Here is an 18,792-nt window from a genome sequence, read left to right as displayed (position 1 = left end):
CCTGTCTGCCCTCCTGCGTGGCCCTGCTCTCTGACTGGGCTCCCTACCCGGGGGCCACTTCATCCTGTGCCAGTGAGCACCACCCGTTGTAGTATTTCATTTCATTTTCAATTTTATTTGGAAGGGACCATGTGCAATTAAAACATAAATGTCAAAACATTTGATGCATCGCACCAGAGTTAGCCTTGGGCTAATTTTCATCTGCAGTCCCTGTAAACAGGTAACAGATAAAAACAACAAACATAATAAGTAAAACAAAGTACAATACAGATGACTTAGCATTACATTAAGACACTCACTCTTTCACATAGTAGCCATCCGCATGCATACAGAGCAGGGAACGAACCCCGGTCTCTCTCTCTCTTATCTACCATTACACCAAGAGGGCCATTCGTGTGGTTCGAGGAATAAACTGATGAGTGTTTGGCCCCAAACCAAATCCATAAAACGCACGTGGACCGGATGGTCGAGACCATGCTTGAACACTCTTCTCCTATGGAGAGGATCATGGGGTCAGCCTGCCGGTCACAATCAAATCCTCTTTCCTACATCGAGCGTTTTCCCCTCAAACGGAACTGTTGTGCTCTTAAAAACTCAATTATCTTGATGGCACACAGCACTTAACAGCACAGACGGCATCTGATTCAAATCCTGTAACGTGTAAACAACGAGTTGTAGTTCAGGGCGCCCTCCAAAGCCTTCCGCACACACATAATACACAATAATACGCACATACACACATGCAGACAAAGAGGGCTTAGACAAATAATGTCCCTGGAAGCAGCACGCCGCCTCACGCGTCCCTCCAAGGGAGCGCTGGCCGCGCGGTGACCTCCGCAGAACCCGAACGGCAGAAGCCGTCGGTCCTGACTGCAGACTACAGACGCTGCCATTGTGGCTCGAGGCAGACTGGCAGGCAGGCCGACGGTCACGGTATAGGCCCCTAGCCCCCGGGGGGTGGGGGGTGGGGTGTTTACCCTGTCCCTCCAGGGGGGGGGGTACAGGGCCGGAGGGTTACATCGTCAGGGTGTAGTGGGACGCTTTCTAAACACCCGGTGCCAAGAGAAACAGAGCAGGCTTGAAACATTAGAGCTGAAAGGTTAATCAGGAGGTGGAGAGTGAATGAGCCCGGCGCTTCCGTGGAAAGTAGAGTACGGCAGGATGAACTGAAGAGGTGTGGAGGTTGAGCCGGGTGTGGAGGTTGAGCTAATCCGCACGTCCGGGCGTCTGAGGGCGAAACCGATGGGGCGGCGGGCGCCCTTTTGAGATCATACGCCGCCGAGCTCTCGTACCCCGGTCACTTCCAACAGAGCGGATGAATCGGTTAGGACGAAGGGGAGTTGCGGGGAAGCGAGGGGACGTTCTAAAACGTAGCCGCTAGAGCAGTGGTTCTCAACTGGTGGAGCCTCAGGACCCACATTTTTCCTTATCATGAAGTCGCGACCCAAATTTATTCCACAGCACTCAAATTTATTCCACAAAAATAGAAAAAGTCTGTGACACATAACACAACATTGGCCCACGCTAAGGTTAGCCCACATCCTGTCATGTCTCGTAAATAAATTATTGAAATTATTGAATTGAATTGAGTGTCCTGCAAAATAAAAACCCAACATTTTCTCTATAAATATATATATATTTTAAAATCCCTTAAAAAAAAAGAAAAGAAAAGGGAAACCGCCCACGAGGCCGCGACCCAATCAAAACGGCTCTGCGACCCACCTTTGGGTCGCGACCCACCGGTTGAGAAACGCTGTGCTAGAGCATCGTCCCTGTCATGGCGGCAGGAGGGGAAGCACGCTGAGAAACCACATGTTAAGCTGCGGCCCGACTCATGGGAAATAATGCTTAGGAATGTAAACAACGGGAAACCCAAACATGACAGACTTTGTCGAAGCGTGGGTTCAAAGTTCAACGTAAATGGAGAAACTCCTTGAAAGGAAATGGCATGCGCATTAATTTGAACATGAGTGCGAATAGACCGTTGGAATAATATCTCAAATATTAGTCGAACCTAGTGGTGGCCAGTCAACAAAACCGTCATGTCTTCATAGTATACTGATAGTAACCTGCATTTCTTTGCAATTCGTAGCTGGTTAAAGGGCTGAAGAGCAGGATTCTTTGTCTTCTGAGGTGAAAGTTTACAGGGTAGAAAAATGTTTGGCTGAAGTGAAATCGATTGTGTCAATTCACCTCCATTCAGTTGTGTTATTGATTAACAGTGATGTATGTTGTACACAGATAAAAGGGGGATGTCTATTGTTCAGTCTGTGAATAGCGACATTTGACAAAGGCACAGACAATCAATCCACCCTTCACTTCTATACAGTCCCACGACTGGTCGCTATGAGGCCTATTGATCCAGGCTGGAGGCTTATGTTATTCAACCAGTGAAACACATTAACAAATGACCTACCTAACACACCCCTCTTCCTCAATATGGGACAATAATACATCATGTAACGTGTTCCCTCAGAAATCCTGCCGGCGAAAACAGCCCGAGAGATCCCAGTCTTACACGTGTGGCAAGAGAACAATAAACAAATCATTTTCCAGCAGCGTGTGAGAGACTTTCCACCTCTCTCTCTCAGGACCCCGGAGCTACGGAGAGACTGGGAGCTCTTTTGAGAGCTTGGCCGTTCACCAGCCTCGTTCCTCATCCACCAAACACAGCTGTTGAAAGCTCAACTCTACATTTACATTTTGACATTTGAGTCACTTAACAGATGCTTTTAGCGACATTTGGATTTAGAATGATGAGCTAGTGTCGTGGTTAAGCTGAAGGACACAGCGCATGAGCACCGGAGTATCATATATTTACTCGTTCATATTTAGTTGTTCTCAGCGCAGATGGGGGTGTGTGGAGGAGGCGCAGTCACCCAGAGAGCTGCTCTTCGTCCCTCTCTACCTTCACCTTCGCAGCACCACGCAAACACGTGAGCGACGGCAGAGCGCACGCCGCTGCCCACCTGGGTCAGAATCTACCCACCTGGGTCAGAATCCCGGGGCTTTTAAGAGCCCACTACTAACAATTACTGTACAATAGGCCCCATGCTGCAGTGCTGTAGGCTTGAGAGCTGCAAAACAGTCGGTCGTGTTCCGGTTGTTGAATCAAACATATGAAGGGGGTTAGAGGAGTGAGGAAGACTGTAGCACTTCCAAGTGTGATGGGTTAAAGAGACTGACGCATATTCACTAAAACGCCGTACGTTTGGTAGAAATGTGGGGAAGAATATACACAATGTAAACCTCCATTCCAAGGAAAAGTTGTATTCCGGCCTTGTTAAACTCTCCAGTTCCGAGAGACTCTGGAAAAGTAAACAAATGAGCAAGCTTGTAAACAACGATGGAAGGGGGGCGGGGTTACAGGCACACCTGTCCAGGTCTACCCACGTCGATGGTACACACACATCCGCCAGATGCACTCTGATCAGACACCATCAAAATATGAAATCAAACATGGCCTTTTCTCATGCCCGAGAATGAAACCACAAGGAAGCACATTCCAGCTTGCGGGTATTTACTTCCAGTTTCATGCTCTGCTCTTCTACCCTGAAAAGTGGCTGATTTGGTTTGGATGCGGGTTTGGCTGGAAGCTACAATAAAACTCGCCATCACTGTAAACGAGGAAAACCTCAGTGCTTTGCGAATATGAATAAAGGTTTGAAATGAAATGAAAATAATAAGCCATCTCTCTTTTGAAAACTCTTATCGCTGTCAATGCAAACAAAAGAAAGGTGCACACTATAAAAAGGGTCTGAAGTCCACAGACACGCAATCACTATCAGCGGGAATGTTACCATGGTGCGTCGCTATGACATCGACACAGGCTGGTCGAAAGAAAGTGATATATTGGATGGGAGGGTACAGGGCTGAAAATTAACACCTGCCACCGGCCAAATGCAGGTAAAATTTCCAATTGGCGACTAGATTTCGGAAGGCTATCTGAAAAAAATATATACTTGGCCGGTAGGTTTTTTCATCTACAGTCCCCTTGGCAGGTGACTCACCGTGAGCCAAAAAGTTAATTTTCACCCCTGGGTGGGTAGATTTGGCACTGAGGGGGGATTCGTATGGCAACTCAGGGAATAATAAATGTGACAAGAGCATGGACTGCACTTATATAGCACTGTTATCCAAAGCACTTTACAATAGCCTCTCATTCACCCATTCACACACCAATGGCGGCAGCTGCCATGCAAGGTGCTAGTCTGCTCATTGGGAGCAATTTGGGGTTCAGTGTCTTGCCCAAGGACACTTCGCATGTGGACAGGAGGAGGCGGGATTCGAACTGCCGACCCTACAATCATTGGACGATCCGCTCTACCACTGAGCCACAGCCCACATCTAGTCTAGGAGTCTAGGGTGTGTTTGGCTGATGTGCCGTCTGTCATCTCTCAGATATTACTGTTTGATACTCCCCGTCTGATGGGAGGCGCGCCCAGGAGTGGGGCTGAGGCCGGGGCTGAGGCCGGGGCTGAGGCCGGGGCTTCGTAACGGCCTCGGAGCCAGACATCTGGCCCACACCCTGGGCCTCATATATGTGTGAGATCTGGCGCCAAGAGAGCAAGTCAAACACAGGAGCCCGGCAGAACCAGCCCAGACAGTAGCTAGCTACCCCCCCCCCCCCTCCCTCCAGACCCCCCTCGTGAAGAGCCCATCTCCATGCCCCCCCCTTCAGACCAGGACTGTAAACAACCATGTCACAGCTGGCTCTCTACTATAGAAGCATCTCTCTGCTTATTCGTGGAGTACCGCAACCCTCACCCCCCCCCCCCCCCGCCCCCCGCCTGTGTGTAGGAGGGAGCTGAGAGGAGCCGAGATCCACTCGGCGTGAGGTTGATTGCTCTCCTCCTACCTTCATCCAGCCCTCCTACCTTCACCCAGCCCCCGCACTGACTCACGTTTCTGCCTCGCTAGCTGTATGACCCGGAACACGCATTCTTAACGACAGGGATCGGGGGAATCACAGTGACCCCTGTCTGCCGGAGGTCTACCGTGCACGGATCTGGCCTTGGCCTTTCTGCACGCTGGGCTTGGTTTGATCTGGGCGCCTCTCTCACGTGTAGCAGGGGTGTAGTGGAGAGTATAGAAGTGGGTATACTGGAGCAGAAATGTTAGCGTTTTTACATTAGTGGTGCTTAAAGTGAATTTACTGTGGGTCCGTGGATAAAGAAGTGGGTATACTCCGTATACACCACTACACCGCTCTAGCTAGTTGTTATTAAGGTGTAATAAAACCGCCTTTCCAAAAGCATAGCAGACCATCAAACATGACAGGCAGAGCTCGTATCCCATCAAGCAATTTGACCATGGCTGTATTTAGCCGTTGATAAACTGCAATCATATTAAGCTACAAACTGGAGCCGCGGTGAGCATGTGATTTTCAGATTGAGACCAGAATCCGGGCTAAACCCCGATGAGCCTCTCAGCCGTGGTTCTCGAGGAGGCCGGGCTTCCAGAGTTCTGGGGCCCGAGGAGGGGGGGGGGGGTCCGTCTCACAGTAGACGGACGCCCTCTCTGTCCCGCCTGTCCGTGGAGCAGACTAAAAGACCCGGGTACAGTGAGGCACTATCTGCAGCCTGATTAGCGTAGCCGCTATATGCTAACAGAGACACCGGGATATAAAAATACACAAGGCATCTCTAATGGTAAACAGAGCTAGGCTTGTGTTGCGTTAATCAAGCTATGTAGGTTTTGAATCACCCGTTCCACATGATCCCCAGATTGAATGTCCTTGAATAAGGCCTCTGAGCTCTGAGACTGTGTGTGTCTAACACTAAAACCATGTATTCCCCACAGTCCTGAGAGTGGACTACCACTGCCTTCCAAAAAAACGCCCATAATGCCTTACAGCTGGGACTCTCTGGCTCATCCTCCAATCATGATACCCGTGTGGCCCATACCCACAATGCCCCGGGGTTGCTGAGCGAGAGGGGCTATGATTGGGGGTCTTATTACCTAATTACGCAGACGGAACACGATCCCCCCCCAGGAGAGATCGAGCTGTCTGCTCTACCACTGCACCAGCTCAATATGGTGCTGTGGGGGGGCGGGTGGGGGGGGGGGGGGGGGCAGCCACTGGGACACACAAAAGACAAGGCCACACCATCTGCAAGGCCACAGCACTGTGGAAACCAGAGGGAGCACTGATTACGCCATCACTCCACGATACCAGATGAGTGTTGAAAAGGGGGAGGGGGGGGGGGGCGGGGCCACCTGCCGTTTGATAAACAAGGGCTCGTCTGGGCAGAGGGAGAGACGCGGGAGGAGGGATGGACGCCTGCTGGTCTTGGTGGGGGCGTGCGCCTGGTCCAGACCGGGGAGGGATCCCGGCTCTCTCTCACTAATGGGCTCTGATAAGTACCCCAACCTAATAAAAGACATGATTAGAGCAGCTAGCCAGGGAGACCAGCTGCAGCGCTGCACGCCACCCTCGCACGTCTCTGGGGGTACAGGAGCAGGTGTAGGGGCGCACGCGCACACACACACACGCGCGCACACACACACACCCTACCATCACCCCCCCACACCTCTCACCGCACACACGCAGGCAAAGGGTTGACGCAATAATGATGTACTAGCACTGAGGTGAGTCAGTCAGTGTGCAAGTACTGTATTTGAACGGCTTCAGTCCGACTCCCTAATCCAGCAATACTGTCAATCAGTAACCTTCCGGCCTATGACTGTCCCCTTATCTGAGCCGATAGCCCGTCGTAGGCGTTTAATAACTTCCTGTGACACAATCAGACCCAAAAAATAATACGGGAGAAAAAAAATTTAACATCTGTACAACAGACCCGGCCAATCATGTTCCAGTGGAGAACCTGTTCTCCTAGATTGTGGTCTAGTCTGTTGTAACTCCTCCAGCGTGCGTTGTGAGGCCATGTCTATGGGTCCATGTCTGTCGCCTGGGCGTGTTAGAACAGAGCAGCTGTCTTCGACTGTTCAATGCATCCCTGACTGGCTGGAACCCCCCTACCACCCACTGGCCCACCATGGATCCCCCCTCCCACCCACTGGCCCACCATGGACCCCCCACCACCTACTGGCCCACCATGGACCCCCCCTCCCACCCACTGTCCCACCATGGATCCCTCCCTACCACCTACTGGCCCACCATGGATCCCCCCTACCACCTACTGGCCCACCATGGACCCCCTACCCCCCACTGGCCCACCATGGACCCCCTACCACCTACTGGCCCACCATGGAACCCCCCTACCACCCACTGGCCCACCATGGACCCCCTACCACCTACTGGCCCACCATGGACCCCCTACCACCTACTGGCCCACCATGGACCCCCCCTACCACCTACTGGCCCACCATGGATCCCTCCCTACCACCCACTGGCCCACCATGGACCCCCCCTACCACCTACTGGCCCACCATGGACCCCCCCTACCACCTACTGGCCCACCATGGACTCCCTACCACCTACTGGCCCACCATGGACCCCCCCTACCACCTACTGGCCCACCATGGACCCCCCCTACCACCTACTGGCCCACCATGGACCCCCTACCACCTACTGGCCCACAATGGACCCCCCCTACCACCTACTGGCCCACCATGGACCCCCCCTACCACCTACTGGCCCACCATGGATCCCCCCTACCACCTACTGGCCCACCATGGACTCCCTACCACCTACTGGCCCACCATGGACCCCCCCTACCACCCACTGGCCCACCATGGAACCCCCCTACCACCCACTGGCCAACCATGGACCCCCCCTACCACCATGGACCCCCCCTACCACCCACTGGCCCACCATGGAACCCCTCTCCCACCCACTGGCCCACCATGGAACCCCTCTCCCACCCACTGGCCCACCATGGAACCCCCCTACCACCTACTGGCCCACCATGGATCCCCTCTCCCACCCACTGGCCCACCATGGAACCCCCCTACCACCTACTGGCCCACCATGGATCCCCCCTCCCACCCACTGGCCCACCATGGACCCCCTACCACCCACTGGCCCACCATGGACCCCCCCTACCACCCACTGGCCCACCATGGACCCCCCCTACCACCTACTGGCCCACCATGGACCCCCCCTACCACCTACTGGCCCACCATGGACCCCCCACCACCCACTGGCCCACCATGGACCCCCTACCACCTACTGGCCCACCATGGACCCCCCCTACCACCTACTGGCCAACCATGGACCCCCTACCACCTACTGGCCCACCATGGACCCCCCCTACCACCTACTGGCCCACCATGGACCCCCCCTACCACCCACTGGCCCACCATGGACCCCCCCTACCACCTACTGGCCCACCATGGATCCCTCCCTACCACCCACTGGCCCACCATGGACCCCCCCTACCACCTACTGGCCCACCATGGACCCCCCACCACCCACTGGCCCACCATGGATCCCCCCCTACCACCCACTGGCCCACCATGGACCCCCTACCACCCACTGGCCCACCATGGACCCCCCCTACCACCCACTGGCCCACCATGGACCCCCCCTACCACCTACTGGCCCACCATGGATCCCTCCCTACCACCTACTGGCCCACCATGGATCCCCCCTACCACCCACTGGCCCACCATGGACCCCCCCTACCACCCACTGGCCCACCATGGACCCCCTACCACCTACTGGCCCACCATGGATCCCCCCTACCACCTACTGGCCCACCATGGACCCCCCCTACCACCCACTGGCCCACCATGGATCCCCCCTCCCACCCACTGGCCCACCATGGACCCCCTACCACCCACTGGCCCACCATGGACCCCCTACCACCTACTGGCCCACCATGGACCCCCCCTACCACCCACTGGCCCACCATGGACCCCCCCTCCCACCCACTGGCCCACCATGGAACCCCCCTCCCACCCACTGGCCCACCATGGAACCCCCCTACCACCTACTGGCCCACCATGGAACCCCCCTACCACCCACTGGCCCACCATGGACCCCCCCTCCCACCCACTGGCCCACCATGGAACCCCCCTCCCACCCACTGGCCCACCATGGACCCCCTACCACCCACTGGCCCACCATGGACCCACACCCCCCAAACAGGGGTGGAGAAATTGGAAAGGCAATGGTGGTTGAGGGGCTTATCAGTCTAACACTGTTGGCTATGACAACAGCAGCTTTATACATATGGGATTTGGCTTCCTGGAATCTGACTAAGTGTTGCCAACTGACAGGTTGGTGTTATTTGCAGTGTGTGTGTGTGTGTGTGTGTGTGTGTGTGTGTGTGTGTGTGTGTGTGTGTGTAAACAGTAAACAGTCTGAGAGTGAGAGCAGGCTGCTATTTGTCCTCTGGTGCCGTTCGGCAATGACAATAAAAGAGAGCAAACTCACAGCCAGTGCTGAGCGGGGGGGGGTGACTGGCCCCCGTCTGCTGGGTCTGGGGCCGGGAGCCTGCCGAGCAGGGCCCCAGCAGAGTGGACCCCCCGGGGCCCCCAGGTGACCTCGCACGTCTCCCTGAGGAGAGGACGATGGGCTTGACGGCCCCCGTTTCATTTGGGAATTCTCTTGGATCTAGAGTGTGTCCATCTGTTATGTTGAATATCTCAAAGGGCAGTCTCTGGAAAAAGAACCTCGCGGAGATGCAATCACATGGTAACAGAGAATGAATGTGACAGGCGCACACACACACACACACACACACACACACACACACACACACACACACACACACACACACACACAGACACACACACACACACACACACACACACACACACACACACACACAGACACACACACACACACACACACCTGAGCAGCAGGCTTCCTCTCAGAATGGACAGCCGGCCCTGGCACAATAAAGTTAATGGTAGTGATGGCTTTGACTCTGCCAGTTAATAACCCACAGCAAACGTTCAGCCTGGCTTTCATACTGTAGTTGAAGGAGACTCTACTCCATCACCGGTGATTAAGGCACGCCGTGGAGTTAAACGATCGAGCCTTAATGCGTAATCCCGTCTGCAATCTTGCCTAATCTCGTCTGCGATCTTTCAAACCTCAGCTAAAGCAATAAGCCACATCTGGAAATAAGATCGGAGCAGCGCTGTACAAACTAGGCAGACCATAGCAACACTAAGTATAGTGACCGCTGTGCGCTTTTAAACATCCTTTGCAAAGCGGTACATTGTAGGTGCTCAAAAAAGCATATTGGGAATCCAGAACTAAATCCGCATGGCAAAGCCGCCACCTCAGATTCATGCTATGAGACGAGGTCTGACTCTCCTGTGGGTGGTGAAGATGCATCAACAGAGAGGGGAAAAGGGGTGGGGCTCCAGGCTGCTCCCTCTATGGTCATCCCAGGTCATTAAACTGGAGGTGTGACTACAGGGGTGGCCTGTCCACCTGTCTGCCTGCCACCTACCTCCTAAGTGATGATGATGATGATTATGGTCCACCCCACCCTGACCATCCCATAGAAAACACCACTGTCCCAGGAGACCTGCTGTCCCTCAACTGCTGAGGGAGCTGAGGTGGACTTGATCGCATGGTACAACGTCCCCCAGTCTGCGTGGATTAGGGACTATCTGCTCTCACCCACACCCACTCTTGTTAACATAAACTTAACTCTGAAAATGACCCATCATTTGGAGTGGAGACGGAGGGCCGCAGACTAAGCTAGGGGCAGATTCAGTGCGTACAACAACAACAGAGCCAGGCTGCCGAGCCGAGCCGAGCTGTGGTCCGGTCTGGTCTGATCTGGTCTTGTCTGTTGGTTTTTAAAGTCTATTTAAGTCTCTTTAAGTCTCTAATAAGGATGAGATAAGGAAGGCGAGGGGCCCTAGGGGGCCCTACAGGACCCCCCCCCCCTACAGGACCCCCCCCCTACAGGACCCCCCCCCCTACAGGACCCCCGCCCCCCCGCTCCGTGTTACTTTGATTAAAATCCAACGCTGATCTCCTTTCGACAAAAGCCCAATCAGACCAACAATGACTACAGCCTCTTGGAGGGGGGGAGGAGGGGGGGCGTATTTGGGCAGGCCATAACGATGGGAGGCCATTTCTGGAATGGAAGAGTAAAAAAGAAAAGAAAAAAAGAAGGAAACAAAACTTTTAAAACTTAAAAAAAAAAAGTTTATAAGTATAAATTGATAATTTTATATTCCCTTACTAAGCATTGTCCAACTGGTGAATCATGGTAATTCCTTTCGACAGACTAGATCAACCTTCTCTAGACATCAGTTTAATCAACTCTCCATTTTTGGATCGACTCCTACCCGCGCGTGTGTCAGATTTGCATCCATGATATTTTCTGTTTATATATCCCAAGTGGCCTTGGATGGTGGGCACATAGAGCCCTTGGCTGCATGTGCGGAAATCTTGCTAAGTTAAGTAAATGTTTATCTTTCATTTAATCTGGTTGTTTTACTGCATGGGCGACCTTTGAAACCGTAGTTAAGAGCGGTAAAATAAACAGGATTCTGTAGGAGTGGCCGATTCTCCTTGACTCCGGCCTTCGTACGCGTTCCTCTTTCCCGTGTTGTCTATGAGCTGCGTTTAATACAGTCTGACTGTGCTGCTAAGCCTGGTTCAACTCCTGGACACAAAAAGATTGACCACACTGTTGACTTCAAGTCATTTGTGGATCTGATAAAGGTGATTAAATGAGATGAAATCAGCACCATATCGGATACTAGCCTCCAGCATCCACAGTATCAAACATATTCCAGAACCAAGCAGTACAGTAAGTGCTCCTATTAGAGTGATATTGATACATATCAATCCATTGTGTTTTAACACATTGCTCGCATAACAAGTGAAAGAGGCTTCAAAGCTTCCTCTGGCCAAAAAACGTCAACATGAAAATACTTCCTCATGTCATACATAGTTGCAGCTCTATTTTGAATGCCAGAAAAAGCACATGGATTCAAATCTCTATTCAAATTGCTTTCCAGGCCACAAATTAGCATCTCCGGCTGGGGAAATGGCTGTGTACTTAATAAAACAGAAGCGTGTCGGTGCACGACGCTTCCCTAAGCCACGGGCAAGCTCGGACACTTTTTCGGTGTTATTTGGGACCGATTGAAAAGGTTCAGTGACTTTGACTCAGCGTTTTTTTACGCAGAGGTGTGTCAGTGTGACCGCTGTGCTTCCTCATGAGGTACGTTAGCCGAGCGGGAGATGAAGGGACCTGGGTGACGGGGTATGACGAGTGTTTGACTGCTTTGGTGCGGGTTTTATGTTACACAGGGCAGGGTCAGCAGCACACAACGTCCAGATGGCAACAGGAGGATTAAGATCAATATATGGAAACAATCTGTCCCCGACAGCCACTGCAGGAACAACTAGAATAGAACAGAATGGAAGAAGAGAACATTTGATTTGCTATATATAACCAGTACAGGTACATTGTAATTCTTGTCAATGCTCGTCCTTACAGTAACTTATCAGCACTAATCAGTTCCTCGTTGCAGTCCTATTCCAGTCCTAAGTACGTAGTTAGACATTAAAAGGTTCCAAAACAGGCAATTTACTATCTGTAGTCTAGCAGTCTATCAATTATATCTTTGGTTATATTTATAACTATGAGTGGAATATGTAGAGAGTGGGTCGTATGCCCACCTCCCTTGTTCTCTGTAAAGCGCATTGTGTTGCCTCTGGGTATGAAATGCGCTATACAAATAAAGCTTTGATTGATTGATTGATTGAGTGGCCCCCAATTAACAGGGGCTTAATCCCCACGCCTGAAAACCACTAGGAGAGCTGTGTTTACAGTATCTGCTCCTCTTAGACTATTATGTATACCCTCATTAGAAGCCCCTACTGACAAGTCCGGATCAGTTCCTTAAGCACTGGTCTGGCTGAGACAGTGATCAGGGTCTTCTGTTTGACCTCTGCCCTTGGATGACAGATTACCGGTTAAACCGCTCTAAGACGCTGAGTAGCGGCAACACACGGGGCTCCCAGACAGCTCAGAAAAGGATCAGACGCGGCAGACGATGACTGAGTGATGAGCAAGGGGGGAAGTGCATGCATCAGCAGAATACCTGAGGCAGAAAATACAACTTGCGCAATTTCTCCAACTGCCAAAATACACGCAAGAGTGAGTGTGTGTTTGGGCCTTCGGATATCAATACTGCCAGGCTACTCCAGTCCGAACTGTTTATTGGGCAAACAAGGTGTTGACCGTAATGTGTCCTCTTCACAGTTCAACGGGCCCTGCGATAGGCTATTGTCTCAGGCTACTGGAATGTGGAGCCCCATGACGCCCCATAAATCCAGGCCCTCGGTTATCAGCCCTGTCCCCATCTGAGGGCCCGGCCTCTGGGCAGCGTTAGTCAAAACAGCTGCCCTGGACTGGCCCCATGCTCCGGCCAAGGCCTCCTCATGGCTCCCGATCAGAGGGAGAGAGAGACGCCCTGGGATTCTGACACAGAGAGAGAGAGAGAGAGAGAGAGAGAGAGAGAGAGACGCCCTGGGATTCTGACACAGAGAGAGAGAGAGAGAGAGAGAGAGAGAGAGAGAGGCCGTGACGATGCACAGAGGGGAAGAACAACTGTAGTATCTGGGGAGAGAGGAAAACATCCCGCCGCGAGTCTGCCAAAATAAACAACTGGACGCGTCCGCCATGTCGGACTGTCCTGCCGAGTCACTGTACACCACGGGGAGGAAGAATGATAGTAAGTTAAACAAAGGGGAGAGAGAGAGAGAGAGAGAGAGAGAGAGAGAGAGGGAGAGAGAGAGAGAGAGAGAGACGCAGAGATAGAGCACGAGAGCGCTTGAATGAAGTGGAGAAGGAGAAGGCCATTTGGAGTTCGCCAGCTCCTGTGTAAATACAGACCGTCTCTTTTGTCTGTGTGGAGTCTGTCGGTGCAGAGCCGGGGGGGGGGGGGGGGGGGTCTCTTTCTCAGAGAGGGTGTGCGCTGCTGCTCAGGGATACGGCCGGCTAATTGACGAGTGCTCAGTCTTTGTTTTTACTCCAGCAGCCCAGCAGAGAGGCTGGCTCGGCACTGGACTGACAGATGGCCACGTGCACGCCCCCCACGTGCACCCCCCCCCCCCCCCCCCCCCCCCCATTACCCAACTGTCCCCCAAACACAGTCTACTGCATTCAACCAAGCTCGTTAGCATTCGAAAGGGAACAAGTGTAGTTCAAGGATCAAAAGAAGGAAAAACCTTTTCTTGAACTCGTTATTTGGGACTTGCATGAAGGCCAACCCATTGTCTGAGATATGCATTGTGTCTAACTCGCTCTCAAATATTTGTGTGTGTGTATGTCTGTGTGTGTGTGTGTGCCCGTGTGTGTGTGTGTGTGCATGCGTGCCTGCCTGGCCTGCATCTCTGTGTGAATGTGATGAGCGGTGCTGTTCACTTGTGTGTGTGTGTGTGTGTGTGTGTGTGTGTGTGTTTTGACATTTGCCTGAAAAGGCAAACACCAGGCCTTTGAAATGACAGGGGACCTTTGTTGCTCGTAGCCTAAACACCGAGTGAGACCAAAGCCGCGTCCTACACGACGGCGTGCCTGGGGGGGTTTAACCCGGGCCAGACCTGGTTACCCGGCCGGGACTCACATGTGCGGGCTGAGCTCGTAGAAGTTCCTGTTGCGGTACTCCTCCACCTTGTCTGGCGTGAAGATGGGCAGCAGCCTGTAGGGGTTCATGGAGATCACCACACTGCCGATGTACGTCTGCAGAGAGGGAGAGAGAGAGGGAGAGAGGGGGAGAGAGGGAGAGAGTGAGAGAGAGGGAGAGAGAGGGAGAGAGAGGGAGAGAGAGGGAGAGAGAGCGAGAGAGTGAGAGAGAGAGAGAGAGAGAGAGAGAGAGGGAGAGAGGGAGAGAGTGATTGAGATGGAGAGAGAGAGAGGGAGGGAGAGAGAGGGAGGGAGAGAGAGAGAGAGTGAGTGAGTTGAGATGGAGAGAAAGAGAGGAGGGAGAGAGAGAGAGAGGGAGGGAGGGAGAGAGTGAGTGAGTGAGTGAGTGAGTGAGTGAGTGAGTGAGTGAGTGAGTGAGTGAGTGAGTGAGTGAGTGAGTGAGTGAGTGTGAGTGAGTGAGTGAGTGAGTGAGTGAGTTGAGATGGAGAGAAAAAGAGGAGGGAGAGAGAGAGAGAGAGAGGAGATGAGAAAGAAAGAAAACAGGACGAGCAGAGAGAGGATTATAAGCTACACGCTACCGCGGGGCCGTCAAATGACAAAAGTGAACTTCTTTGAAGTCGGAAATGATCACGCCGTCACAAAAACACCCATCTTGATTCCCTCGCCGTTATCACTGGCGTGCAGTCAGCGATGCGCTAAGGTGAGCGCGTTCACTTCCCAGCTGGGAATTCCTGCTGTACTGTTCAGGCATGCGAGGCCCAGAGTGAGCATCGGGACACGGGAGCGCAAAAACAAAGGAAAAATGTGTGGAATTCTGGGAAGCTTCGGCAGCGGCACATCCAACGCTTTAAGAGCTCCGAGCGAACGATGGAGGTCAAGGCGGCACGAGAGTGTCTGTTAGTGTCTGCTCCTATAATACCTCCCTGATTAGACAGAGGAATGTAGGCGCGGGTGTGCGTGTGTGTGTGTGTGTGTGTGTGTGTGTGTGTGTGTGTTTAAGGAGATTATCTAACTACAAAGTTGGTGTGCTGTCTTTTTTTTGCAGCAGAAAATGACAGCCGCTTGTCATTTCCGTAAGAGAGCGATTGTCGCTGGAACAGAAACCCCAGGAGGACCAGCGATCGCGGCGTTTTCTGAACAGCCTCTCGACCTTTCCGCTCTCTCTCCGGTTTTAATGGCTGTTGCGTAAGCCCCTCGAAAAGCAGAGCGGATCGGAGGCCCCCGTTTCGTGGCAACGCAGCCTCCCGGCGCCCTATTGTCAGACGGAACATGGGAGGCGTATGATAATCAGGGCTTCGGGGTCGACGGAGACAAATGGGAGTGCGTGTTACGAAAACAAACGCCGGTCTGTGGGGTCGAGACAGCCGTCGGATGTGTGTGTGTGTGTGTGTGTGCGTGCGTGTGCAGAGTCGTTAAGGCTCGGCCCCCTCTTCCTAGACTCCACAGGAAAGGCACCACACACACACACACACCTTCCAGTGGCCCCCCTAATGTGTTTATGACCCCCACCCCCCACCCACCCCCCTCTGAACACCTTAGATAGATGGTTAAAATGGGTCCAGAGAGGGATACCGTAGAGATCTCTATCTGGTGGTTGTGGGATAGGGGGGCCAGCTAGTGTAAACATCTCAGCCATGAGGGGGGGATAGGAAGGAAGGCTAGTGGGTGTTTCACAGTAGAGCCTGGAGGAGGTTTTCCCGCTAGCCTTACAGTAGGGACGACGAGTCAAGGTTGGCCCCGTGTAAACACAAGGGGGATGACCGTCGGAAAATCAGGATCGTTTACATTTCAGTCGTTTAGAGGACACTTTTATCCGAAGCGACTTACAGTACATAGTACATTTGTCTAGAGTAAATGCACCGACTGTACATCTCGGTTATCGTCGGTGAAGCCAAGATCAAGACGTAGGCTAAACTTGGCACGTAGGATAAGTGCTTCTTTTCTGTCACGAGTGCTAAGACTATTCCCAGCACTAGACCAGCTACTGGACATGTCTCAGTTGGTCATGGTCAATGTCTTGGGAAGATCAAGTGTACAGCTATAAGAAGCCCGCTGCCCACTGATGTATACGGCCATAGTTGGAGAACTCTGGCCACTGGACTGAAACTATGTATAGATACAGGCTACCGGGCGAAACTGGCTAGCATGTTGTCTGATCAGGGAACGCCGACTGCCAAAGCGTTCCACTGTGACTGACCCCGATCCGTATGCTGTTTTACTAAATAAACGGTGAATCTGATCTACAATTCAGCTTCAGCAAACGACTTTCCTCTCCGGCCATTGATTCTTCAATACCACACATCAATCAATCCTATATCAACGTAGCTCAACCATCAGGAATACGTAGGTTCGTGCAGGCAGCCCAGGCCTGTTTCAAAGCTAAAGTCGCTCCAGTTTAAGTGGAGGATGAAAGTAAAAAGGAGATGAGTAAAGTAGAGACGGGTGGAATCTCCTCATGGGACTTAGTAATTACTACTGTAGCTGCAAAGGGAAAGAAAAACACTTCCTCATCTCATGAATCAAAATCCAGACGTCGCACTGCGGCCGTTTGATCTTAAAATAAGATCTGCTCAAACAGATTTAGCACATAAAGCAAATGCCATGCATCGATTGACATTTAGATTTCCCCGTTTGCCTTTTCGCTTGCTCAGCAAAACAGACAAATGACATCAACAGAGGTGCAAGGGGTGGATGGGGGGAGGGGGGATTGTCTGTGAATTTTCCTGCCTGAATAGAACTTCCTTCTTCTGCTTAGGACCCATGTCATATGATACAACGGGGTAGCGGTTGACGCCTAGGAGGAGGACAAGACTGAGGCCTCCCCCAGAACGATACCTTCGCGAGGACAGACCTGTGACACCACAACAAGCAGGCTGACGGGACAAACAAGGGTTTATGGGGGTAAGTACAGGCTTCGGGGAGGCGGTTTGCTTCCCCCTCCGAGCCTTCTAGCCACTAAGGGCCACCCAAATGTTATCGTTACAGCCTTGGGACCAGCCGTACGCTCTGCACCGCTCTATGAAAGGCTCCTCTGTGTTTCCACTCCATCCTGGGTAATTATGGTGTTGCCCTGTTCTGCTGATGTCGCACTGCTTGAGAATAAACATCGGAGATGTTTAGCCTTAGCGTCGATTCGCTGTAGCAGCGCAAAACTGCTTCTGTGATGGACGCAACACGGGGGCCACCACCACCGCAAGAGACGCACCGCAATCTGGATTTACACTTAGCAACAGACCAATCCGAAGGCATCACGGCGACGAGTTGAACTGGACCGGGAGAAGCATCGAGAGTCTCGAGAGAACCTATCAGAATTCAGCGTGGTGATGTCATGGTGATGTCATTCCCGGGGCTCTGAGCCCGTCCTAGTCGGCGATGGAGAGCCATAATCATAGAGGCTGACGCCTGGAGGAGCCGAGCCACAGAGCGGAGGAGGAGCCCGCACCCAGGGGAGCTGCCAGAGCTCATAGCCCCAGAGCCAGAGCCCTGATTCAGGCTCTCCAACTCAGACACCCTCCCCTCCCCCGTCTTCCCTCTCTGGGGGGGGTCATCCAGCCAGCCGCGGTCCCGATCCTCACCCTGAGCTCAACGTTCTGCCTCATTTAAGACACGGTCTACATTCCTCGATGATGTGATTTATTGACGGGTTGAGCTCTGTGGTGGCTGTATCTGTGCCAGTGTTTCAGAGGCCGGGGCTGTACTTAATAGGCTCAGGCAAAGCCGAGTGAAACGACAGAGGGACGCACAGCTACACGACAGCGTAGTTCAGAAGTGCAAAGGGTGAAAACGTGTAGGGACACCTGAGCGCAAAACAAAAACTTGACTAAGAGATTAGAGGAAGCTTTAAAAACACAAATGCATTCGGACAATGTAGACCCCCAATGTAGACCCCCAATGTAGACTCCCAATGTAGACCCCCAATGTAGACCCCCAATGTAGACCCCCAATGTAGACCCCCAATGTAAACCCCCAATGTAGACCCCCAATGTAGACCTCAATGTTGACCCCCAATGTAGACCTCAATGTAGACCCCCAATGTAGTGACAGCTGAGGAACTTACGTAGATCTCGTTGTGGTCGAAGCGGTTCCTCAGGTTCTCGATGAAGGAGTCTTCGGTGAGGGGCTCCAGCAGGACCATGTCCCCCACCCCTATCATGTTGTCGAGAAGGGACGTCTTCACCTCCATCTTGGATTCAGTGTCCCCCTGTATGGAGAGAACACACCCACAGATGACGTCAGACATTGAGGGAAGGAG

At 52.7% G+C, this 18,792-nt stretch overlaps 1 protein-coding gene across 5 annotated transcripts in view; it reads right to left on the bottom strand.

Annotated features, from left to right (window-relative positions):
* Positions 1-18,792, bottom strand: part of myo1b (myosin IB) — a 65,317-nt gene that overhangs the window by 39,099 nt on the left and 7,426 nt on the right. For all 5 annotated transcript variants that reach the window (XM_084452203.1, XM_084452204.1, XM_084452206.1 and 2 more), the window contains exons 2-3: positions 18,598-18,741; positions 14,521-14,636 (exon numbers count right to left, since the gene is read on the bottom strand). In XM_084452203.1, coding sequence (XP_084308329.1) covers positions 14,521-14,636; positions 18,598-18,723 — 242 coding nt within the window. In that variant the 5' untranslated portion in view covers positions 18,724-18,741. The remainder of the gene's footprint in view (positions 1-14,520; positions 14,637-18,597; positions 18,742-18,792) is intronic.

Source organism: Borostomias antarcticus (assembly GCF_949987555.1).
Source record: "Borostomias antarcticus genome assembly, chromosome: 17".
NCBI lineage: Eukaryota > Metazoa > Chordata > Actinopteri > Stomiiformes > Stomiidae > Borostomias > Borostomias antarcticus.
The sequence above is the reverse complement of the archived record's forward strand: the minus strand, read 5'-3'. Positions and strand labels throughout refer to the sequence as shown.